The sequence below is a fragment of the Brienomyrus brachyistius genome, unplaced genomic scaffold, assembly GCF_023856365.1.
Source record: "Brienomyrus brachyistius isolate T26 unplaced genomic scaffold, BBRACH_0.4 scaffold74, whole genome shotgun sequence".
Taxonomy (NCBI): Eukaryota; Metazoa; Chordata; class Actinopteri; order Osteoglossiformes; family Mormyridae; genus Brienomyrus; species Brienomyrus brachyistius.
The window spans coordinates 332242-357940 of record NW_026042349.1 but is presented as its reverse complement, the minus strand read 5'-3'; the positions used below and the strand labels follow the sequence as shown (position 1 = coordinate 357940).

Genomic DNA, 25699 nt, shown 5'->3' with positions numbered 1-25699 from the left:
AAGTTTTGATACAGAAACTAGACTGGCATGATGATGAGCATCTGAGTGAGCGTACTCACTGACTGTGCTTATCTCAGGCACAAGGTGGAGAACCACCCAGTGTAGGGCGCCAACCCATACACACCTACGGGCAATTTGGTAATTCCAGTTAACCTCAGCATATTTTTGGACTGTGGAGGGAAACCAGAGAACCTGGGTGAAACCCAATGATGACCCAAGGAGAACCTGCAAGCTCCACACACACGGAACCCTGGCCCCAGAGGTGTGAGGTGACGGTGCTCACTGCACCTGGGTGAAACCCCATGATAACCCAAGGAGAACCTGCAAGCTCCACACACACGGAACCCCACTCTGACCCCAGAGGTGTGAGGTGACGGTGCTCACTGCACCTGGGTGAAACCCCATGATAACCCAAGGAGAACCTGCAAGCTCCACACACACGGAACCCCACTCTGACCCCAGAGGTGTGAGGTGACGGTGCTCACTGCACCTGGGTGAAACCCCATGATAACCCAAGGAGAACCTATAAGCTCCACACACACGGAACCCCACTCTGACCCCAGAGGTGTGAGGTGACGGTGCTCACTGCACCTTTACTTCATATTTGGCTTGTAAATATTTGTTCCTAATTATATGTCTAATTCAGTGTCTTGTAAGTATCCTTTTTTGTTTTCCAATGTCTAATTTTGTTGCATCTTACTGACTGTATGGTGTTGGCAACAATTCCTATATGATAAGAAGTTATGAGTAGAAAAGGCTGATAAAAAATCTCGAATCTTGAAGGTTTATGTCCATAGGCACCAGTCAGGTCGGTGCCATTTGACAATATGGCTGGCAGGGGGCGCTGTGGCCCTGTTGGGACATGATGGACCAGTATCAGAGCATTTGTGGGTGTTAGCTGAGGCAGGGGTAAGTGATGCGAGAGACGAGGGGGGGGGGGAACTGTTACAAAAAAAAAACCTGAAAAACAAGCAAGTCATGCCAGTGCTGCCATGGATCTGCGCTCGGAGCTGCTGAAGTCCATCTGGTATGCATTCACAGCACTGGATGTGGAGAAGAGTGGCAAGGTGTCCAAGTCACAGCTCAAGGTGGGGGCCGGAACCGTTTGCTGGAAAGGAGGGTGTTTTCAGGGAGGGGGGGGAGGCAAAAGAAGTTCTCCTCTTGAGACCCAGCGATTACTTTCCCTGTGGGCCTTTTCTCACAGTTTGAACTGTCTCCAGAAGGAATAACATGACTAACAGGGCTCGGAGAATCAGCTTTATTCTAGCCCATAATTTGTTTTGCAGGTCATTAGCCACGGCCGCAGAATTTATTAGCTTTTGTATTTCACGTCGCTCCATTTCCTGGTTGAGCAAGTCGTACCCGCCTCGTGCCTCTCTGTCTCCCGCAAACTGACCCCTCTGAGCGGAAAATAATCACCCGAAAACAGCGTCATACCGACTCCTCGTTATTTGTTATCTTTTCAGGGCCAGGTTTGGCCAGGGATTTTAGTTTAAGGTGCGGTATATTGAAGTCATTTTTGCAATTGAGAAGACTTCTGACTCGTAAGAACTGTTAGATTGCGCCAGAAGACTGCTTATGTTTTGCTGGACACACCGTCCATAAAGTGATTTCAGCATGGTAGGCATGTACTACTGGACTCTTCTGACAGCATTCCCTGTTGGAAACATTCTTGGAGAAGCCTGGTCATGGATTTTAGGAAATGGCGAAAGTGTGCCTGCCAAGGAGCTGTCCAAAACTGTCCAAACTAGAAGCGGACAGAACAAGGCAGCCGTGTGGATGTGAGGCCTCCAGGCCATGGTTCTGTCCCATTAATGCTGATAAGTTAAATAAGTGTGGGGCAGAACCCTCGGCTGCATGTGCCACTGTGTCGTGTTTGGTATGATGGATATTCAGTCATCAGTGTGACAGTTAGATCCTGTGGATGCCATTTTGAGGTTTCTGCTGAGCCTCTGGCTTATAGCTCTTTGTCTGCTAACTGGCTGCTTATCGGCCTGTTTACTGAAATGTATATCTGGGTGGGTGTTACTTGGTCCAGTTGTATCATGAGCAACTGCTTGCCAGTAAAAAAATACACAAATCAAACTTATTCAGATTCTGATTCACTTTTGCTTTATTTATCTCCAAGGGGAATTTTTTGTGTTTTAGTAGCCATTTACATGAATGACAGGAACGTACAGACACGGGGTAAGCATAAGCGTAGACGTAACACAGAATCACAAATTACAAAAATATCTGTATGCAAATATGCAAAAACTAATGTACTAGACTAAAAAAAACTCAAAACTGAGATATAACTTTAGCTTGTAAAATAAATGTAAATGTGCATTCTTCATTGTGTTTTCTCAATGCACATTTACATTTATTTTGCAGAAATATAACCAATAATTATATTGGTTAATTTATTGGTTATGATATAACCATAATTATAACCAATGCTAACTTTTATTCAGTTGGGATTAATCTTTTTAAAAAAAAAAATAAGTTGGATACTATAATCATTTACTATTTAATTTCCATTATTACAACTCACATAAAATATGTCCCCAGGGCATAACTACTTCATTGTTTGTGGTTAAAACTATTCTGAACTTACCTGATCACAAAACCACACAAGAGACACTAAATTAATCGATCCAGACATGATTTATGTTGCGGGGATGTGTGTGTGTGTGTGTGTGTGTGTGTGTGTGTGTGTGGGTGGGGGGGGGGGGGGAGCCTAAATGATTGAATGGGAATCCCTTTTGAGGTCATGGGTCCTTCATTTTTGATCACCGGCAATTTGAGAGCCTCCCTTCCCGATCGGGCGCCTGCCCTTTGAAACTTCTTTGCATGACGCTGTTCTGTTCTGCGGGTCTATGAAATTCTGCGGTTTCTGCCGCTGACCGCGGTCCCGGTCAGTTCTTGGCTACTCTGGGCTCGTCATCGGGCTAAATCCCATCATGTTGTGCAGCTCTCCCTAACACCCCTGCTCCCCCCACCTTCTAAGAATGTAGTTTCAGATCATGATGATGTGGTCAGTATTTGCTGAGAGATTGATGGTAGACGGTTAACGTTTTCTGATGAGAGACACTAAAAAAACTCAACACTTCTGTCCTGTGTTCTGTAGCTGAAGGAGCAAGTAAGTGTTAACGTAATACCACTAGCATGTCATAATATATCAGCTAAACTGTAATATTGCCAATGTTACAGCACTAACGAAACAATGCTGTTCATATATGTTCATTATTTTGCGGAATTTAGAGCTCAGTGGTCATTGACACACCACTGCACACTGTGCAAAATATGCCTATAAGCCCAGTATTGCATGCTACATATAGGTCATGTATATGAAACTGATTTCTTTACCAGCTCTTAATTTAAAAAATGTTAAATAGACCATGAATTACTAGAATCCAAGTGCATTTCTGTCCAGTTGGCTTGCTGGGGCCTGATAACTATTCCATGTATAGCTGATTCTAAGGGTAACCTTAATGCCCGTTCTTCAAACGTGTGTTTAGTGTTGATTTCGAATTTTTTAACTCAGCTATGAAAACAGCAGTGAGATGCTGTCAGGTCTGAGGAATGAGTAAATGGTTCGTGAGAGCCGCCCGCCTTCACCAAATGTCATACAGGAAAAGCTGTGTGCCGATAAGCTTCTTACCGCATGTAGGTTCTGTCGCTCAGCAACAATGATTGCTCTATTTCTCAGGCTATGAAAACGACAGCCGTGCACCAAAGGCCCTTTGAGAAACACACCAGCTTTATGCCGCAAAACCCCAGCTATGTAAGCAAGGGGCAAATTCCACATGTGGGAAAATGTAGTACTGTGTGGCTTGGTGTTTGTTCATCTAATATCTGAATGCAATATGTAGGCATGTATAACAATTCAAGATATGTAACTTCATGGAATGTGGAGTACAGAGATGTCATTTAGTTTTTCTAGGGAGATAAATGTATAAAATGTAGTATCTCAAATGTTTCCTGTTTTGAAACAGAAATTTATGATAATTGATTTTTAGATGTATGTCGGACAGAATGCTAAACACCACAGGAACTTGAACTTCAAGCACCTCAAACACATAAATAACCTTTTGTAAAATTATCAAGCATGAGTTTTTATTTGTTTTCAGAATCAGTTCCTGGTCATTGGGGGTCTTTCATGCTCGTAAATGGATGGAGGGATGAATAGTTCCATCTGATACTATGTACTCTGCTGTAAGCACTTCACAGTAAGAGTGGCAGGCCTGCGTTCTTGAGGTGACCTCATTTTCCGCAGTTTCCTGGTTCGCAGTGCTCAGTCTTTCTTAATTGGTTAGCTTTGTTAAAATTGTGGTCTGAGTGAAAAAGATCACTGGGCTGTAATGCAGAAACAGAAAAGTACTCAAAGGAAATGTATATACATAAGGGCCGAGTTTTCTGCACGTGTATTCAGTATATAGAACACTGGCTGAGCTAACATTGTCAAAATTTCATAAATATATATGATCTGCTGCGATGGGCTGCCCCCCGTCCTGGGTTGTTCCCTGCCTATGTTTCCTTTAATTATGCAAAAGGACATGTAACCGAGGGTGGTGTGGGAGTACAGTGACGCAGTGGTGTAGTGGTCAGCACTGTTTGCCTGACCCCTCTGAGACCAGGATTCGAGTCTCCGCTGTGGCTCCATGCGTGTGGAGTTTGCATGTTCTCTCTGTGTCATTGTGGGGATTCCTCTGGTTACTGTAGTTTGTAATTGGAGATACTAAATTACCCAGAGGTAACCCACAGGTTGGCACCCCATCCTGGGATGTTCCCTGCCTTGCACTCATAGACTCTTGGATAGTCTCCGGACCCCCTGTGACCCTGAATAGGGCAAGCAGTTACTGAAAATGGATGGATGTGTTTTTGAATTCCCAAGTACCATCCCAGATGGACATCAGCACACGATCCATTGGCATTCATGTGCAATAATCAGCTTGAATATAATGGTAGGGCAGCATGTGGAGGAGTGTTTAAGAACCAGAACTTATAAGTAAAATACTGCAGAGTCATTCCTGATTAATGAACTTGGTCAGAATTGCTCTAATACATCATGTAGGTAAAACTGGATGACCAAATGAAAATGAATAAAAACATTGGACTTTGGGTTCTGTTTAAAGAGTGTTTATTAAAGTGTGCCACCCTCATAGGTGCTGTCCCACAACCTCTGCACTGTCCTGAGCATCCCACATGACCCAGTGGCTCTGGAGGAGCACTTCAGGGAGGATGATGATGGGCCTGTGTCCAGCCAAGGCTACATGCCTTACCTCAACAAGTACATCCTGGATAAGGTACATGTGTCTCCCTCCACCTGATACATTTCTTAGCTCATGAGTAGATTCTTAGTAAGGTAACGATGTTCATCTCACCGGCTCAATGGCACCAGGTTCAAGATGGAGCTTTTGTGAAGGAGAACTTCGATGAACTGTGCTGGACCCTCACAGCAAAGAAGAACTACCGGCCAGAGAAAAACAAGAAGATCATCCTGCAACAAAAAGATGCCTTCCGCCTCTGGTGCCTATTCAACTTCTTGTCGGAGGACAAGTACCCCCTAGTCATGGTACCTGATGAGGTGGGTTCCTGACCCACAGCGTGGGGGCTCTCAGATGGACCTCTGCCAAGCCGTGTCTCCTGAGTTACTATGTTAGCATCTACACGAATGGGTGCTAAGGATGCTGATTTGAGTGCTCTGTTGTTTTACTTGTAGGGTAAAAATGTGTTTCTGTGAAGCTGGAGTTAAAAATCTCATTTGTAATTTTATTGTTCCCCCCCCAAAATATGAAAATCGACTTAATGGTTATCTTCGTAAAGAAACTTTACAAGGTTCAAGAAAGTCAGTCATGCTAGTGGTATGGCTTAGAATTTGCTGGTGTTGGTTTTCTTCAGAAATTTTCTTTGTCTTGTGTTTCTTTGTCAATGTGCCTTTGGTGTGTGATTCAATGATTCGAAGCGTTAGATCTGATGGGAAACCATCTTTGTTTTTCTAAAATGGGGGGTCATGGGAACTTTTGATATGTTAGCAAACAGTACTGAGGCTGGTATTGCTCAAATGTGACCTCAAGGGTGTTATATAACACTTTCAACACCTATATCACGTCGGTGTCTTACAAAACTGTTGTCAGCCAGAAAACTGACAACAGTCTGCTCAGGTCGAAGCGGAAACTGCTCGTAGTGTCACCTTCGCAGAAAGTCCATTTTTTAAGACATCAGTTAGGGAGACTTCAGTTAGCAAGACTTATTAGTTATAGGTATAAGCTTTATCTTAATCTGCAAGGAATATATTTCATATACAAACTAAGGAGAGTATTGATTAAAATGTCTGATGATACAGCCAGAGGATTCATTTTATTAATTTCAGAGCCTATACTTATCATTTTGTCAAATTTTAACTATATTTCTTCGTGTCTTCATTTCTATCTGATTTATGGTAGAAATTTAAGACTGTTATTGTAGATTAAATTCATTTTCCAGCTTGCAAAATGGAAACATGGAGATGTGAGTGACACAAGTATCTTGGGTTTTTTGTTCTTCTTGCAGACTGAACGTCTAGACTGACTACTGTCTTGCATGCATTTTGCTGGTTTCCTGGGTGGGGTTGGGTTTGCATAATAGCTGGTAGCAGCAGAAAGTAAGGGATGGTTCTACATGTTCTGCTTTGGAATATTCACAGCTCAGACAAAGAAGAATATGTGGCAGTTAAAGAAAGACCTCTGTGTCAGCGAAGGCCGGAGCCTTACACACAGGGAACGTGCTTCCTCCCAGTTTATGGACAAATGCTGCCCTCAGGGAACATCCTCAGTATAGGAGAAGGCATTTCTGCCAAGCATCAGTCTTCTGCCAAGCATCAGTCTTCTGTGGTATCAGAACCAACTGCAGAAAAGAGAATCTGTGACACTCTCACAAAGAATAGCACGTTTCCTCTGATGAATGCTCTGTCAGCCGTCCGCAGATTTTCATGGTTTTGTGGGCCGTGGGGTTTTCCCAGCCTCACATGGGGGGAGGGGAAGACCAGCCCATCATAGTGAGCACTAGCCATTTGGATTTTCTGGGGTTTCTTGATGCAGTGCACAGCATTCCTCACTTTGGCTGAGTGCTGAGGTCCCAATAGAACAATCTTTTATGAGTCAGTGAGTAACAGCAGTCAAGAAACTTTCTTTGAAAAAAGCCTTAAATTAAAAGTTTACCAAATGCACATGCTAATCACTCTTAGCATGATGGAATTCAATCAGGTGGTCAGGCAAGATGTTCAGCAAATATAAAGTAGGAATTCACTGCTCTAGTTTATGGAAGATAACACTTGTTGAGAAAAATTTACTGAAGTATCTACCAAGCTTGCATCTTATGAAGCTCACCTGGTCCCGTGTTGCGTCTCCACAGGTGGAGTATTTACTGAAAAAGATCTGCATGGCCATGAGCGTAGAGCTGAACTGTGTGGAGCTGGAGGACTTCCTCTCCCAGGATTTTGTGCTGCAGAATGGCTTTACGGTCTGGGTTTTCCTGGACATGATGAACAGTGGGAAACTGACAAAAGGCATCACCAAGGATTCGGTCAGCATGGCAGTTGAGGAGGTGTACCGTGAAATAGTTGATGATGTATTAAAAGAGGTATCCCGTCCACATTTTCTTTAGCTTTAGCAGGCAGACATTGAAATCGCATTACAATAGGAGCCCATTTCAAATTTCAACGCATTATATGAATTTACCAAAGCATTTATGAATTTAAAATCTATAAAATACCACTTTACATTGTGCCAAACATTTAGCTACTTTCTGAAAGCAATTAAAAAATGTAAACATATGAACTCAGAACCTGGTGCTTCAGGTGAAATATGAATTCACAACCACTGGTTCAGGTTTTCACAGTGCACTGAAATGAATCATGTCTGCGTAGGGCTATCTGTGGAAGCGAGGGCAGCTGCGCAGAAACTGGGCCGAGCGCTGGTTCATGCTGAGGCCCAACACCCTGGCCTACTTCTCCAGTGAGGATCGACGGGAACGCAAGGGCAACATCGTGCTGGACGGGAACTGCTGTGTGGAGGTGGGTGGGAGGATAGCAGGCTATGGCTGGGTTAGCAAAACCAGGAGAAAGTGGGTGGTCTTTGTGAGGGGTGGGAAGTTTGATCCTTTTTTAGCAACTTTGGGAGTAACTGTGTGGAGATGGGAGTTGTTTGTGAGATGGTTTATGCTGTGGCAGATCGATAGAGGGGAATGAGGACTGATTCTGAGCTTGAGGCCATGCTGACCAAACCATTATTGATCTCTATGTATCCCCTCTTCGTGTCCCTTTGCTGACAGGTGCTTCCAGACAAGGATGGGAAGCGGTGTATGTTCTGCTTAAAAACACTGTCCAAAACGTATGAGATGAGTGCCTCAGACACCAAGCAGAGGCAGGAGTGGACTGCAGGTAAGCGGGGGGTTTAGAGGCAGGAGTGGACTGCAGGTAAGCGGGGGGTTTAGAGGCAGGAGTGGACTGCGGGTAAGCGGGGGGTTTAGAGGCAGGAGTGGACTGCGGGTAAGCAGGGGGTTTAGAGGCAGGAGTGGACTGCGGGTAAGCGGGGGGTTTAGAGGCAGGAGTGGACTGCGGGTAAGCGGGGGGTTTAGAGGCAGGAGTGGACTGCGGGTAAGCGGGGGGTTTAGAGGCAGGAGTGGACTGCGGGTAAGTGGGGGCTTTAGAGGCAGGAGTGGACTGCAGGTAAGCGGGGGGTTTAGAGGAAGGAGTGGACTGCGGGTAAGCGGGGGGTTTAGAGGCAGGAGTGGACTGCGGGTAAGCGGGGGGTTTAGAGGCAGGAGTGGACTGCGGGTAAGTGGGGGCTTTAGAGGCAGGAGTGGACTGCAGGTAAGCGGGGGGTTTAGAGGCAGGAGTGGACTGCGGGTAAGCGGGGGGTTTAGAGGCAGGAGTGGACTGCAGGTAAGTGGGGTTTAGTGGCAGGAATGGACTGTGGGTAAGTGGGGGGTTTAGCGGCAGGAGTGGACTGCAGGTAAGTGGGGTTTAGTGGCAGGAGTGGACTGTGGGTAAGTGGGGGGTTTAGAGGCAGGAATGGACTGCAGGTAATCAAGCGGCTCTGTGTGCATTACCACACCCACAGTAACTGGTGCCAGTATGACTTGAGTCATTGAAGCAAGCCAGACATGTTGCATGGATCTTACCTGCAGTTTTATAGATTAATATTTGGATGGGTGAGGGACATCTTAGCCATCCTGAGCACATCTGAAGGCAGTAGTGGCCACCAGGGCTGGACTGGATTTAAGAATCTGCCCACCAGTTGGCCGGATGAGGTCTGAATTTCCCCTGAGTGATGATAAACATGTTGGTTTGACATGAGCCTCATCAGATTGTCATACAACTTAAAAATACATGAATGAAAGGCAAACGGACTGGCATCGTTTACTTCCCAATAATACACTTCCAGACTTGTCTAGAAAATGCTTTGGATGGATATGAGGATGGCAGTAATATGCCATTGTTTTTTTCTTATGCTAAAGTAACTAGGCCAGTTCAACAGATGCTAACCAGTTAAGTTTATTGCACTGTTATCCATTTACAGTACCATGCAAAAGTCTTAGGCAGTCAAAAAAGTCACTGTTATCTTGCTAGATTTCTATTTGAACATTACTTTGGCTCCCAGACCACTGCTTAGAGGTACCTCAGCTATTCGATGGATGCTTTATATTTCTCAACAAACAAACATGGGACAGTGGTCAGTGTTTTGGACTTTTGCTGCAAAAACTGGGGTGACAGAGAGCTTCTGAAGCAGTTAAGCTGACACACTTTGACTGATATAATACCATAGTTACACACCAACATGAAGATCATTTAAACATCATTTTCTTTGGCTGCATATGACTTTTACACAGCACTGTACATAGCTTTGCATTTTGCTGGAGCTGCTTAAGGTGTAGCGCCTGTAAATGAGCTATCAGTAGCCATGAGTCCTTCAGCCCCGCTGTCCCTGTGCCTGCAGCCATCCAGACGGCCATCCGGCTGCACGCGGAGGGCAAGAGCTCCCTGCACAGGGACCTAAAGCTGAAGCGGCGGGAGCAGCGAGAGCAACGGGAAAAGCGGCGGAGGGCCAAGGAGGAAGAGCTGCAGCGGCTACGCTCTCTACAGGAGGAGAAAGAGCGCAAGCTAGCCGAACTGGAGCTTCTGAAGGAGGCGCAGCGACAGGCGCAGGCGCTCCTGGAGCAGGACGAGCAGCGCCGGAGGCAGCAGCATGAGCAGATGCAGCAGACACTGGAGGTGCAGCTACGGGAGGCTGAAGAGGTGAGGGAGTCAGGAAGCGCTGGAAGGGCAGCTGCGGGAGGCTTAGGAGGTGAGGGGGTCAGGAAGCGCTGGAAGGGCAGCTGCGGGAGGCTGAGGAAGTGAGGGGGTCAGGAAGCGTTGGAAGGGCAGCTGCGGGAGTCTGAGGAGGTGAGGGGGTCAGGAAGCGCTGGAAGGGCAGCTGCGGGAGGCTGAGGAGGTGAAGGGGGTCAGGAAGCACTGGAAGGGCAGCTGCGGGAGGCTGGGGGGGTGAGGGGGTCAGGAAGCGCTGGAAGGGCAGCTGCGGGAGTCTGAGGAGGTGAGGGGGTCAGGAAGCGCTGGATGGGCAGCTGCGGGAGTCTGAGGAGGTGAGGGGGTCAGGAAGCGCTGGAAGGGCAGCTGCGGGAGGCTGAGGAGGTGAGGGGGTCAGGAAGCGCTGGAAGGGCAGCTGTGGGAGTCTGAGGAGGTGAAGGAGGTCAGGAAGCGCTGGAAGGGCAGCTGCGGGAGTCTGAGGAGGTGAGGGGGTCAGGAAGCGCTGGAAGGGCAGCTGCGGGAGTCTGAGGGGGTGAGGGGGTCAGGAAGCGCTGGAAGGGCAGCTGCGGGAGTCTGAGGAGGTGAGAGGGTCAGGAAGCGCTGGATGGGCAGCTGCGGGAGTCTGAGGAGGTGAGGGGGTCAGGAAGCGCTGGATGGGCAGCTGCGGGAGGCTGAGGGGGTGAGGGGGTCAGGAAGCGCTGGAAGGGCAGCTGCGGGAGGCTGAGGAGGTGAGGGGATCAGGAAGCGCTGGAAGGGCAGCTGCGGGAGTCTGAGGAGGTGAGGGGGTCAGGAAGCGCTGGAAGGGCAGCTGCGGGAGGCTGAGGAGGTGAAGGGGTCAGGAAGCGCTGGATGGGCAGCTGCGGGAGTCTGAGGAGGTGAGAGGGTCAGGAAGCGCTGGATGGGCAGCTGCGGGAGTCTGAGGAGGTGAGGGGGTCAGGAAGCGCTGGAAGGGCAGCTGCGGGAGTCTGAGGAGGTGAGGGGGTCAGGAAGCGCTGGATGGGCAACTGCGGGAGGCTGAGGAGGTGAGGGGGTCAGGAAGCGCTGGATGGGCAGCTGCGGGAGGCTGAGGAGGTGAGGGGGTCAGGAAGCATTAGTGGATCGTTTTGGTTAGCTGTGTTTACCACTGCTCAAATATCGGCAAACATAAAATCCATCCATCCATCCGGATTCTACCACCACCTGTTCTATTTAGGGTTGCAGGGGGTTCAGAGCCTATGGACCAAAGGCAGGGAACAACTCAGAATGGAGTGTCAACCCATCGCAGGGCGCATTTACACCCCATCCACTCACACACACCATTCACTCACACACCATCTACTCACACACCATCCACTCACACACACCATCCACTCACACACCATTCACTCACACGCCATCCACTCACACACACCATTCACTCACACATACCATTCACTCACACATACCATCCACTCACACACCATACATTCACACATACCATTCACTCACACACACCATCCACTCACACACCATTCACTCACACGCCATCCACTCACACACACCATTCACTCACACACACCATTCACTCACACACACCACTCACTAAAACACATCATACACTCACACATACCATTCACTCACACACACCATTCACTCACACGCACCATTCACTCACACACCATACACTCACACACAGCATCCACTCACACGCCATGCACTCACACACACACAGACCATCCACTCACACACCATACACTCACACACCATTCACTCACACACACCATTCACTCACACACACCATCCACTCACACACCACACACACACACCATCCACTCACACACACCATCCACTCACACACCACACACACCATCCACACACACACCATCCACTCACACACCACTCACACACACCATTCACTTACACACCATCCACTCACACACACCATACACTCACACACACCATACATTCACACACCATCTACTCACACACACCACACACACACACACACCATTCACTCACACACCATCCACTCACACACACCAGTCACTCACACACCATCCACTCACACACACCACACACACACACCATTCACTCACACACCATCCACTCACACACACCAGTCACTCACAAATGGCCCTTTTCCTGGCAGGCACGGGCCAGCATGCAGGCAGAGATGGCTCTAAAGGAGGCGGAGGCCGAGAGGCAGCGAAAACGCATCCGCGAGCTGGAGGAGATGCAGCAGAGGTTGGAGGAGGCTCTGCAGGTGGAGATCAAGGCCCGGCAGGATGAGGAGGCCTTCCGTTACGCACAGGCCAGGTACCGTGTAGGGCGTGTGTGGGACCTGTGTAGGATGTGCATGGAGCGAGTGTGGTGCATGTGGGGCGTGCGCAGGGGCATGTCAGGGCATGCGTAACGCGGGTGTGGGGTATGTGGGGGCGTGTGTGGGGCGTGCGTCAGGTGTGTGTGGGGCGTGCATGGGGCATGTGGAGGTGTGTGTGAGGCATATGTGGGGCATGCATGAGGCATGTGTGGGGCATGCATTAGGCGTGTGTGGGGCATGCATGAGGTGTGTGTGGGGCATGCATGAGGCGTGTGTCACACAACTAGCTACAGTTTTTACATAGCTACAGTTATGGTGTTTTTGATTAAGAACATCAGCTAAACTTTAGCCACATACATTCAGCATAACACACGGTCATACCCTTTGTCTGTCTATATGCACACTTATAAACACCTAAAAATGGATTATAAATACAGTAAATGAAGCAGCAGACTTCACTTCCTGCCATAAGCAGTAAGCTGGGAGCAGGTGCACCTAGCTGGTCTGTGTTAGTGCTGCCTGCTGACGTTTACCCTGTGCACAGTTCAAGTCACATGCAAACAGGAAAAGCTGTGACAGGAAGTGGGTCACTTCACACAGGAGCAGCCCGGCATCCTGTGCCCTCCTGCAGCTTCAGCAAACCTCCCCAGCGCTTTGGGTAAAAGTGCTGGATAAATGTTAGGCGCTCACCTAGAACAGCACAGCCCAAAACCACCATGTGCTAAATGCATCAAAGAGCCCCCATGGCTGAGTGCTTTGCTGTATTGCCTGGTAAATGACAGTGTGGCTAAACTGACGCCCAGACTTTGGTTTTCTCCTGCAGCATTAATACTTTTCTCTCTCAGCTTTCATTGAATATGAGGTTTTGGTGAAATGGCGGCGAGAGTCGGCATAAACATCTCTGGCTGATCTTAGTTTCACTATAACTTTTGCTGACTTCAGAGTGAGCATAACATCAGTTTATCTCAAAGTGGCTACAATTCTGGTCAAACTCATTGTGAATGCTGACCAATTGCTTTCTTTTTTGTCTGCGTTCCTGTATTTCATGACATGGAGGCTCTTAGACAGACAGATTTAGCATTGTGATACTTAATTAGATGCTTGTTTCCCAACTCAGTCCTCAGGGACCCTGAGACAGTCCAGATTTTTGCTCCCTCCAAACTCCCAGCCAATCAGGAACACTGACTACGTAGTATGGGTATGCTGGGAGCTAGGGGGAAGCAAAAATGTGGACTGTTTGGGGGTTTCCGAGGGCTGGGCTGGGAAACACTATCCTAAAACACTGAATTTGGTGAACTGGCATCTGTGAATAATACACCATGTGCATGTGTGTGTATGAATGTGAGGCCTGCGATGGACTGACAACCTAGCAGTGTTGCTGGGGAAGGCTAAGATCCTGTGTAAAGATTTTCCATAATCTCCAGCTGTCCAGAAAAATCTCAAATTCCAATGCAAAAACGTTATAATATAAAGATGTTTTTTGAGTGACTCGGTGACCACAGCTATGCTCACGTTTTATGTACGCAGTGACTCAACAGTAAGTAGTGTCCTTTTCCGTCTGTGCCCAAGGCTGCTGTCTGAGGAAGAGGATAAAATGAAGTCTCTGATGGTACTCCAGGAAGAGCAGGAGGAGTACATCCTGAAGACTCAACGGGAGAAGCAGGAGCTGAAGCAGGAGATGGAGATGAAGTCCAGGGCTCTGGAAGAAGCCCACAGGCAGCTGGAGGAAGTGCGGGCAAACCGGCACAAAGTGGACCAGGACGTGGTGGTGAGCAGGACATGCTAGTGAACAGGACGTGCTAGTGAACAGGGTTCATACGTACTTCATGATTGTATGTGCAGGTGATGGGGTACATGTGTACACATAAGTAACTTCATGTGTGTAAGTGCGGGTGACAGGCAGGGTGCATATATACACATATTTGACAGTGTATCTGTTGATGCAGAAAATCCCAAATCTCTGAATGTTACCGACTTCTGTGTCCTGCATGTAGTGTGAGTAGGTTGCCATGGTAACCATGACAGCAACTTCCTGTTGAGGTGCCTGCAATGGAAGCTGAGTTTCATGCTTAAAAATTTTCAGTTATGAAATGAGTTAAAGACTTAAAGAAAACATCTTATGGACTACACTATCATTTATTAAATGTAATATATTTCTGTGTGACCAACAGATATATTACATCCAAGATATTCATGCATTTTACAAACCGGATTCCAAAAAAGTTGGGACACTAAACAAATTGTGAAGAAAAACTGAATGCAATGATGTGGAGATGGAAAATGTCAATATTTTATTTGTAATAGAACGTAGATAACAGATCAAAAGTTTAATCCGAGTAAATGTATCATTTCAAAGGAAAAATATGTTGATTCAAAATTTCACGGTGTCAACAAATCCCAAAAAAGTTGGGACAAGTAGCAGTAAGAGGCTGGAAAAAGTAAATTTGAGCATAACGAGGAGCTGGAAGACCAATTAACACTAAATAGGTCAATTGGCAACATGATTGGGTATAAAAAGAGCTTCTCAGAGTGGCAGTGTCTCTCAGAAGCCAAGATGGGTAGAGGATCACCAATTCCCACAATGTTGCGCAGAAAGATAGTGGAGCAATATCAGAAAGGTGTTACCCAGCGAAAAATTGCAAAGACTTTGCAGTTATCATCATCAACTGTGCATAACATCATCCGAAGATTCAGAGAATCTGGAACAATCTCTGTGCGTAAGGGTCAAGGGCGTAAAACCATACTGGATGCCCGTGATCTCCGGGCCCTTAAACGACACTGCACCATAAACAGGAATGCTACTGTAAAGGAAATCACAGAATGGGCTCAGGAATACTTCCAGAAACCATTGTCAGTGAACACAATCCACCGTGCCATCCGCCGTTGCCAGCTGAAACTCTACAGTGCAAAGAAGAAGCCATTTCTAAGCAAGATCCACAAGCTCAGGCGTTTTCACTGGGCCAGGGATCAGTTAAAATGGAGTGTGGCAAAATGGAAGACTGTTCTGTGGTCAGAAGAGTCATGATTCGAAGTTCTTTTTGGAAATCTGGGACGCCATGTCATCCAGACCAAAGAGGACAAGGACAACCCAAGTTGTTATCAACGCTCAGTTCAGAAGCCTGTATCTCTGATGGTATGGGGTTGCATGAGTGCGTGTGGCATGGGCAGCTTGCATGTCTGGAAAGGCACCATCAATGCAGAAAAATATATTCAGGTTCTAGAACAACCTATGCTCCCATCCAGAAGTCATCTGTTTCAGGGAAGACCCTGCATTTTTCAACAAGATAATGCCAGACCACATTCTGCATCAATCACAACATCATGGCTGCGTAGGAGAAGGATCCGGGTACTGAAATGGCCAGTCTGCAGTCCAGATCTTTCACCTATAGAGAACATTTGGCGCATCATAAAGAGGAAGGTGCGACAAAGAAGGCCCAAGACGATTGAACAGTTAGAGGCCTGTATTAGACAAGAATGGGAGAGCATTCCTATTTCTAAACTTGAGAAACTGGTCTCCTCGGTCCCCAGACGTCTGTTGAGTGTTGTAAGAAGAAGGGGAGATGCCACACAGTGGTGAAAATGGCCTTGTCCCAACTTTTTTGGGATTTGTTGACACCATGAAATTTTGAATCAACATATTTTCCCCTTAAAATGATACATTTTCTCAGTTTGAACTTTTGTTCCGTGATTTATGTTCTATTCTGAATAAAATATTAGAAGTTGGCACCTCCACATCATTGCATTCAGTTTTTATTCACGATTTGTATAGTGTCCCAACTTTTTTGGAATCCGGTTTGTATAAATTTCCCATCAAAACATGTTTTTAATGCTATATATTTCCCAGGTGTAAGTCACAAATGACATACTGCTATCATAACTTTATGAATACTGTAAAATTGCTATACACCTATAAATCAATGGGCAAAAAATTGCATTTTCATGTCTGTGCACAGAAGTCACAGTGTACAGTGTAAAATAGTGGAAGCTAGTATTTATATGATTTCCTTAAACAGATTTTTAAAAATGTTTTTCTTAAATGCTAAATTCAGCATCTCCTTAATTGTCCGGAATAATTTTCACAGATATTAAATGAAATAAATTACCTTATTTTGTAGCACAAACATTTCACAGTAGGTGAACAAAATCAAATCAAATCAAATTCAAATTCAAATTTATTTGTCACATACACAGTCATACACAGTCATACAGTCATACGCAGTCATACACAGTCATACACAGTACGATATGCAGTGAAATGCTTAGACAACTGCTTGTGACATAAAAATAAAAGACTATGAATAGTCTATGACTGTGACTATGAATAGTCAGTCACCTGACTGAAAACTCCCACAACCGCCTTGTAGTCTTCCATCATAGCTCCGCCCTTCTTACTTTATCCCGCTTTCTGATAGGCTGCCCAGAGGAAGCTCCGCCAAGCAAGCACCAATGTAAAACACTGGAACGTGCAGATGAACAGGCTGATGCACCCCATTGGGCCTGGAGGTATATCTCACTTTTTCAAAGCTTCCCTGGCTCATGTTATGCATGCAGCATGCTGAAGCTCTTATGCTAAAGCACCAATGCATTCTATGCTCTTAGCTGATGCCTCTTATTTATCTTTGCTTGCGCTGCACGCTTTGCTTTTTTTACGCAGTATTTTGCTGTTACTCTGGCATTAGTACAGAACCATAGTACTCATCCTTATATTAAACCACTCTACATGCTTTTCCTAGAATTAGTACTTTTTCCTTGTACTTAACACAGCTTGAAACCTTTGACTTTCGTGATCTCTTGGGTTGCATAGAGGAACAGATACGCACTGTATTATGCCACAAACATTATATTACAACCAGTCCTACTTGATGATCTGGAACTTTTGAGAAATGGTTGAAAATTCAGCAAGATTCAAAAGTGAAATATGTAGATTTAAAGAAAGTTGTTCCACCAGTTTGCTTTGTGAGGGAGTCACCAGCAGTGAGGGAGTCGCCATGCAGTGAGGGAGTCACCAGCAGTGAGGGAGTCGCCATGCAGTGAGGGAGTCACCAGCAGTGAGGGAGTCACCAGCAGTCACAGGCTGTAGAATTCATCTGATCTTAATTGATATTAACCATAAATAAAATGTTATTTGTAGCTGTTATTTTCTCTTCCTTCTTCACTTGGTACGATGTTGAAAGGCTCACCATGTTTTCTGAGAGACAGCCTTCAAGGCTGAGCCACATGAGACAGAGGCCAGTGTCCTGTGCTGACACACACTGCTGCATGCAGCCAGTGTCCTGTGCTGACACATCCTGCTGCATACAGCCAGTGTCCTGTGCTGACACACACTGCTGCATGCAGCCAGTGTCCTGTGCTGACACACCCTGCTGTATGCGGCCAGTGTCCTGTGCTGACACACACTGCTGTATGCAGCCAGTGTCCTATGCTGACACACACTGCTGTATGCAGCCAGTGTCCTGTGCTGACACATCCTACTGTATGCGGCCAGTGTCCTGTGCTGACACACACTGCTGCATGCAGCCAGTGTCCTGTGCTGACACACCCTGCTGTATGCGGCCAGTGTCCTGTGCTGACACACCCTGCTGTATGCACCCAGTGTCCTGTGCTGACACACCCTGCTGCATGCAGCCAGTGTCCTGTGCTGACACATCCTGCTGCATACAGCCAGTGTCCTGTGCTGACACACACTGCTGCATGCAGCCAGTGTCCTGTGCTGACACACCCTGCTGTATGCGGCCAGTGTCCTGTGCTGACACACACTGCTGCATGCAGCCAGTGTCCTGTGCTGACACACACTGCTGTATGCAGCCAGTGTCCTGTGCTGACACACCCTGCTGCATGCGGCCAGTGTCCTGTGCTGACACACCCTGCTGTATGCAGCCATTGTCCTGTGCTGACACACACTGCTGTATGCAGCCAGTGTCCTATGCTGACACATCCTACTGTATGCAGCCAGTGTCCTGTGCTGACACACACAGTTGCATGCAGCCAGTGTCCTGTGCTGACACACCCTGCTGTATGCAGCCAGTGTCCTGTGCTGACACACCTTGCTGTATGCAGCCAGTGTCCTGTGCTGACACACCCTGCTGAATGCGGCCAGTGTCCTGTGCTGACACACCCTGCTGTATGCGGCCAGTGTCCTGTGCTGACACACACTGCTGCATACGGCTAGTGTCCTGTGCTGACACACACTGCTGTATGCAGCCAGTGTCCTGTGCTGACACACCCTGCTGTATGCAGCCAGTGTCCTGTGCTGACACACCCTGCTGGATGCAGCCAGTGTCCTGTGCTGACACGGTCTGCTGCATGCAGCCAGTGTCCTGTGCTGACACACCCTGCTGTATGCGGCCAGTGTCCTGTACTGACACGGTCTGCTGCATGCAGCCAGTGTCCTGTGCTGACACACCCTGCTGTATGCAGCCAGTGTCCTATGCTGACACACACTGCTGTATGCAGCCAGTGTCCTGTGCTGACACATCCTACTGTATGCGGCCAGTGTCCTGTGCTGACACACACTGCTGCATGCAGCCAGTGTCCTGTGCTGACACACCCTGCTGTATGCGGCCAGTGTCCTGTGCTGACACACCCTGCTGTATGCACCCAGTGTCCTGTGCTGACACACCCTGCTGCATGCAGCCAGTGTCCTGTGCTGACACATCCTGCTGCATACAGCCAGTGTCCTGTGCTGACACACACTGCTGCATGCAGCCAGTGTCCTGTGCTGACACACCCTGCTGTATGCGGCCAGTGTCCTGTGCTGACACACACTGCTGCATGCAGCCAGTGTCCTGTGCTGACACACACTGCTGTATGCAGCCAGTGTCCTGTGCTGACACACCCTGCTGCATGCGGCCAGTGTCCTGTGCTGACACACCCTGCTGTATGCAGCCATTGTCCTGTGCTGACACACACTGCTGTATGCAGCCAGTGTCCTATGCTGACACATCCTACTGTATGCAGCCAGTGTCCTGTGCTGACACACACAGTTGCATGCAGCCAGTGTCCTGTGCTGACACACCCTGCTGTATGCAGCCAGTGTCCTGTGCTGACACACCTTGCTGTATGCAGCCAGTGTCCTGTGCTGACACACCCTGCTGAATGCGGCCAGTGTCCTGTGCTGACACACCCTGCTGTATGCGGCCAGTGTCCTGTGCTGACACACACTGCTGCATACGGCTAGTGTCCTGTGCTGACACACACTGCTGTATGCAGCCAGTGTCCTGTGCTGACACACCCTGCTGTATGCAGCCAGTGTCCTGTGCTGACACACCCTGCTGGATGCAGCCAGTGTCCTGTGCTGACACGGTCTGCTGCATGCAGCCAGTGTCCTGTGCTGACACACCCTGCTGTATGCGGCCAGTGTCCTGTACTGACACGGTCTGCTGCATGCAGCCAGTGTCCTGTGCTGACACACCCTGCTGTATGCAGCCAGTGTCCTATGCTGACACACACTGCTGTATGCAGCCAGTGTCCTGTGCTGACACATCCTACTGTATGCGGCCAGTGTCCTGTGCTGACACACACTGCTGCATGCAGCCAGTGTCCTGTGCTGACACACCCTGCTGTATGCGGCCAGTGTCCTGTGCTGACACACCCTGCTGTATGCACCCAGTGTCCTGTGCTGACACACCCTGCTGTATGCAGCCAATGTCCTGTGCTGACACACACTGCTGCATGTGGCCAGTGTCCTGTGCTGACACACCCTGCTGTATGCGGCCAGTGTCCTGTGTTGACACACCCTGCTGTATGCGGCCAGTGTCCTGTGCTGACACACACTGCTGTATGCAGCCAGTGTCCTGTGCTGACACACCCTGCTGTATGCAGCCAGTGTCCTATGCTGCATATGGCCAGTGTCCTGTACTGACACACACTGCTGCATGTGTGCTCCCAGCTTTCTCCATGGTGAGAAAAGCCGCTGGTGAAAGAGAATTTATTAAGTTCCCCCAGGTTGCAACAGTGGATCCCCAAGGTCTCTATCCAGCAGCAGGCTTGAATATTCCTCATATGACATGAAGCATGCCTTTGGATGACCTTTAAGAGTAGTTTTGCTATTTTAGATGGAGTTCATTTTGCCACTAATTTTGCTACCCCATCAGACCTGGTTATTCACATTTTGCATAGAGCTCTCTCTCTCTCTTTATCTATCTATCTCTCTGTTTGTCTCTCTCTCTCTCTGTCTGTCTCTGTCTCTCTCACTGTCTTTCCATCTCTGTTTGTCTCTGTGTGTGTGTCTCTCTCTCTCTCTCTCTCTCTCTCTCTCTCTATCCCTTTCTCTCCATCTTCCACTCTTCCTCTCCATCTTCACTCACCATTACTCGCCCGATTGCAGAAAAGAGGCCGTCCGGTGGCAGTTTCACCTCCAGCTTCCGCATCCCCAGCCAGCGGGACCCCGGGCTGCGCCTGCGAATGAAGTCCGAGATGGACGGGGAACAACACGACGGGACAAACCAGAATACGGAGCAGGATGCTGTGAGAGCGGGATCTGAGAAGCGCCTCTCACAGACCTCTAACGGAGACATGGACATGCCCTGAATGGGCCGGGCCAGTCTGCAGAGCACAAGAGGCTTCCTGCACGTGCTGCTCCTTGGAGCTGTGTAAGGAATTATCACCACCATATGGGTTCATACAGGAGACGGATAACGTGAGCAACCAATGAGGAAGAGAGTGGGGTAGGGTTGTGATGGTTAGAACATGCAGGTTCGAGTTCCGGTAGAAGCTCAGATATTTTACTTGAGACCTGTTTCATTTCACACAGTTCTATGAACTGTCAAGCATGCAAAACGAGAATAAAATAAGTTGCTTTGGGTAGAACCTACTAAAAAGCTGCATTATGTTTTGGAAAGAAGCCATTGAGCTCATCAGGAATCTCTGAAGTCAAACAGAATCTATCATAAAATTTATCTCCAACTTACTTTTTATCACTATAACACTGCAGTGATGATACAAGGTACAGCAGCATTCATTCAGTTATGCTGATTTTCTAATGTAGGAAATATTGTGCAAAAAACTGAAAGAACTGGATGAGTTTTCAAGAGGGAGGATCAGTAATATTCCTGCTGTTCCTTATTGGTTGCTCTCTGGCAAAGTGTAATGTTCTTATTTCTGTACAGCCCTGATATTGCAGCAAAACTCCCCCCACCAAAAAAAGGAAAAATTTTCTAACAAGAAGTTAGTGTTAGTTTCTTTGTAGCTTCCACTGTAGTGCAGTGACTGGATTACTGGCTCCTAATGCTGTTATTGTTACCTGTTCGCTTTGGCAGTGTCTTCGGCTTCTCCTCTTTGTATTTATCTGGCTCTGTGAATTATGAAAAAGCTCTATCCTTTACTGGAATGCATTCATAACACATTGTTGCTGATGAAAAACGGGTGTTTGCTCTGTGTTGATTAGAAAGAAATATGTGAATCAGGATACATTGTTTGTATTGTTATTATTATGGTTTAAATTTTAATTCCGCAAACCAGAGTTTTTTTTGTAGAAAATGATGTAGCTGGATCATTGTACCTTGAATCAGTCCATGTAAAACTGAAAGTCAATCATAAAACAAATCGCTATATAAATTGTATCTTTCAACATGTATGTTAAATATAATTTCTCAATTAAGGTATTAAATGTTCTAAAAAGATACGAGGGCTACAAAAAATTGCAACATTTGTGTCTGCGGGTTTTTTTGTATGGAATTAATGCTAATCCATACATTCCCTTATTTAAACCTTCTGACATCATGTTAAAAATCTGCATCAGGTGTCTTCAGCACTCCGGCCAAGGTCAAATGGAGCTGGCGGTCAGCCAAGTTTACGTTGGACAGATGCCAGACCTTCACATCACAGACACTAAAGGCAATTCAGGGGCACAAATCCACTTTGGTATATTTAGGTTACAGGAGAAGAATGCAAAGACAAAAGCATTTGGACCCCTGAGCATTTTTACCGACCCCTGGCTGACTGGTTTGGAACTCAGACACTGTATTCCAGAGGGTACAGTGTGGCTTTTGTCACTGCACTGTCTTAAAGGAAATCTTTTATCTTATCAAAACTCAAAATGCTTTAGGTTTGACCTTCAAAATGGGACCCATTTGCCAGAGAGTGGAAACACGCTGCAGGCATGCAAGCGTGTTGTGAGAGAGAGACTAGAGATTTCTGGAGTTTCTTCAGACATCAGAGGCTTTGTGGTTGTTCGCTTCACTTCCTGTTTCCTCTGTCAGTTAACACAGTTCTCCATGTGTAAGAGTTTTATCATGACGAACAACGTGCTCAAGAAAAGAAAAATATAAGAGATTTTCTACTAATTTTACAGGAGTTTCTATGCTGTGTCCAAAGAGTCTGCTTGGTTTTTTTAAGTGACATCATTTCAATAATTAAACTTTTTACTTTACTTCCTGGGCACGAGGTTCCTGCTCTATCAATGATCTTCATATCTGCAAGGAGATCAAAACTGGATATTTAATAAAGTTAAGGCAACTTAAATGAAAAGGGGACGGACAGCCTCAAGAAAGACATGCTTCACTAATACCAATAAAAAGCTGTCTGGTGCTGTACGGCCCCCCTGGTTAGTGACCTGCTCGTCTTACAAATCTAGACAAACAGAGACACCTACTGGCAGTTATGTTTCAATATGATATTACTGGATAGAACTTGGATATTTTTTTTAAAATGAACCTGCTTCTTTATTTTTGCATCAGAGTTGATTTATACATTCCCCTTAATATTTCTGCATCCAACGAAGCCTTTGCCTGTATTGTGTGCGTGTGTGCCCTGCGATGGACTGGTGTCCTGTTCAGGACGGACCCCAGCCATGTGCCTTATGCCGCTTGGGCCGAGCTCCAGGCCCCCTGCCACAAGAGGGATGTTTAAAATTGACGGTGTATTGGAACAGAATAAGAAGCTGAATTCTCAAGCTATGATTTCACGCAATGTTATGTGAATATGAAGATTAACTTAAAACATTAAGCTGACAGATCATTTATATAGATCTCTCAAAGCATCAAAACATATAAGGAAGGGTAATCTGTGGGTTTTTGTACTGGAGCATTAAGAAAGAACTCATTAATGCCTGTTGTATTTGCTTAGTTACCCAATATTTCAAAGAAAGCAAATGAGAATTTTTATCCATTCTTACAATCACACGAGTTTACAGCCCTCCTACACATCCCTTCATCCCACACATTCTACACATCCCTTCATCCTACACATCCTAAACATCCCTTCACCCTACATATCCCTTCATCCCCCAGCACTGCAGCTGATGCTGCCTGTGGGAACCTTTCACAATGGATTTAAAGCACTTTTTTACATTCAGAGTATAGATAAAGTGTCATGCCCTGCTCGTCGGCTCCTCCTGTGTGCCACGCCCCCTGCTTACCCACGTGTGTTTCCCGGATTGTACCCAGCTGTGTCTGCTTATTTTCAATCAGTCCTGTGTATTTCAGTCCGTGTCTTACCCGAGTCCTTTGTCCGTCATTGATGTCTGTTGCCGTCCTGTATTCCCTGCCCCGGATTGCCTCAAATAAACCCCCGTTTTCCCGTATCCCGCTTGCTTGCCTGCTCCTTCTGCACGATCGCCGCTCTGCCCGCGATCTCCCGTGACATAAAGCACACAGCATTCCATTATTTGATGATTTACAATCATTTTCATCCAGCTCCCCATGAGGTGGCTGAACTCAGCAATAAACATCTTCGCCTTGTTTTCAAGCTTGCAGCTTAAAAAGTTCACCCCAGTCTTGGAACACTTGTCTTCTGGGTGATATCAGTTGTGTTTTTAATAAACGTAGATACTGTAAGAGTGTTGTCTAAAAAAGAGGAAAAGGTTTCTTATTGGATTAAGCTGAGACACTGTTAGCGTATGTGTGACCTGGATAGCACTGTTGGCGTATGTGTGACCTGGGTAGCACTGTTGGCGTATGTGTGACCTGGGTAGCACTGTTGGCGTATGTGTGACCTGGGTAGCACTGTTGGCATATGTGTGACCTGGGTAGCACTGTTGGCATATGTGTGACCTGGGTAGCACTGTTGCCTCACACACTCTGGATGTTTGAATCCTACCTTCGCTTTCTGCGTCTTGCCCTCATGGTCCATGGACTCTTCCTACAGTACAAAGATGGTATGATTATGTGAATATGATGTGGATTGGTACTGACTGGCATCCCATCCAGGGGTTACCCCAGCCTGTGCTGCCTTGGATAGGCTCCAGGTTCCCCCGCCCCCCCAGATTAGGGTCATAGTACCATCCTTGAAATTGTGGATGTTTCACAGTTTTTTGCTTACATGTCTTATAGTTTTACACTTTTTCTTTTGCACATATTAATGCTCATAATGAAATAAACCAGGTTTATTACTCGCATCAAACACAACAAAGGAAGGTGTTGTGTTTCAGTTTCAACAAAAAGATTTGTAAATGCTTGATCTCATAGTTAATCCATTTTAAGTCTCACTTTCCCTGATTGCCTGGTAATTAGTCTTAAATACCCAGCCTAGAAGCCACTTCGGCGAGTAAAGTAGCTCTTCCTAAACCACAGCTAGCGGTACAAGCATTTATCCTGTCAGTATCAAATCACGTCGCACAAGCAACACAAATTAATTACTAATATACACACGCGTGTAAATTACTAAAGCTTGTATATATAAATTGAAAAAAAGCTACAGATAAAATGGTTGCCTGTTAAATCAAGTTTAATCTGTCAAAAGAAATATGTCTGATACCCTTCTGTGGATTTAATAACTGATGCACGTAGCGGCGCTTTCACCTTTTCGACAAATTTATTGACAAGAAAATTCACATAAAATCAATCAACTTAAAATTAATCAAGAATAAAGCTGCTGTTTAGAAATTCATTTATGATCTATTTTTATATAAAGAAAAGAATGAATGAAAAAATGAAAACGCCTGAATTTTGCTACTTTAGATAATAATATATGTACAAAGAATTCGAAGCTGTAAGTAGTATTCTGCGTTTATTTAACGTGGGAAAATGTAAATCACTTACCGTAGGGACATTTTTCTTCAATATTACGTGTTATATCATAGCATAAAATATGAAAATGATAAAAATGCCACGTGCACAAATTCGAAACAAAAGTGTCACTCGACTCGAAGATTATGGGACACAAACTACAGAGTCCCCGAGGCAGGTACGTACGGTACGTCTGCCCTAGGTCCGAAA

At 46.6% G+C, this 25699-nt stretch overlaps 2 protein-coding genes and 1 long non-coding RNA gene across 4 annotated transcripts; 2 read left to right on the top strand and 1 right to left on the bottom strand.

Annotated features, from left to right (window-relative positions):
- The first annotated feature begins 953 nt into the window (after positions 1-953).
- Positions 954-22165, top strand: LOC125726676 (differentially expressed in FDCP 6 homolog). 2 transcript variants are annotated; one of them, XM_049003040.1, is made up of 11 exons: positions 954-1088; positions 5148-5288; positions 5384-5569; positions 7375-7602; positions 7889-8035; positions 8293-8401; positions 9960-10258; positions 12375-12541; positions 14115-14313; positions 16958-17048; positions 20872-22165. In XM_049003040.1, the coding sequence occupies exons 1-11, from the start codon at positions 993-995 to the stop codon at positions 21072-21074; spliced, it is 1866 nt and encodes a 621-aa protein (XP_048858997.1). In that variant the 5' UTR covers positions 954-992; the 3' UTR covers positions 21075-22165. The 2 variants fall into 2 exon arrangements, with proteins under 2 accessions (XP_048858997.1, XP_048858998.1); XM_049003041.1 differs by lacking the exon at positions 20872-22165 and adding an exon at positions 17494-17820.
- LOC125726677 (keratin-associated protein 10-5-like) lies at positions 18633-20873 on the top strand. Its single transcript, XM_049003042.1, has one exon. The coding sequence runs from the start codon at positions 18633-18635 to the stop codon at positions 19638-19640; it is 1008 nt and encodes a 335-aa protein (XP_048858999.1). The 3' UTR covers positions 19641-20873.
- On the bottom strand, positions 21986-25681 carry LOC125726678 (uncharacterized). Its single transcript, XR_007388325.1, has 3 exons — positions 25523-25681; positions 24582-24623; positions 21986-24328 (listed from the first exon to the last, which is right to left on the bottom strand). It is a non-coding gene; the product is annotated as an uncharacterized LOC125726678 (long non-coding RNA).
- Positions 25682-25699: the final 18 nt, after the last annotated feature.

Excerpts from the sequence above, each read along its gene's own strand:
- LOC125726676 (XM_049003040.1), top strand. The coding sequence starts at position 993 with ATGGATCTGCGCTCGGAGCTGCTGAAGTCCATCTGGTATGCATTCACA. Across the intron at positions 5,570-7,374 it reads TAGTCATGGTACCTGATGAG|GTGGAGTATTTACTGAAAAA; the intron begins GTGGGTTCCTGA and ends GCGTCTCCACAG. Across the intron at positions 10,259-12,374 it reads AGCTACGGGAGGCTGAAGAG|GCACGGGCCAGCATGCAGGC; the intron begins GTGAGGGAGTCA and ends TTTTCCTGGCAG.
- LOC125726677 (XM_049003042.1), top strand. The coding sequence starts at position 18,633 with ATGCGGCCAGTGTCCTGTGCTGACACACCCTGCTGTATGCGGCCAGTG.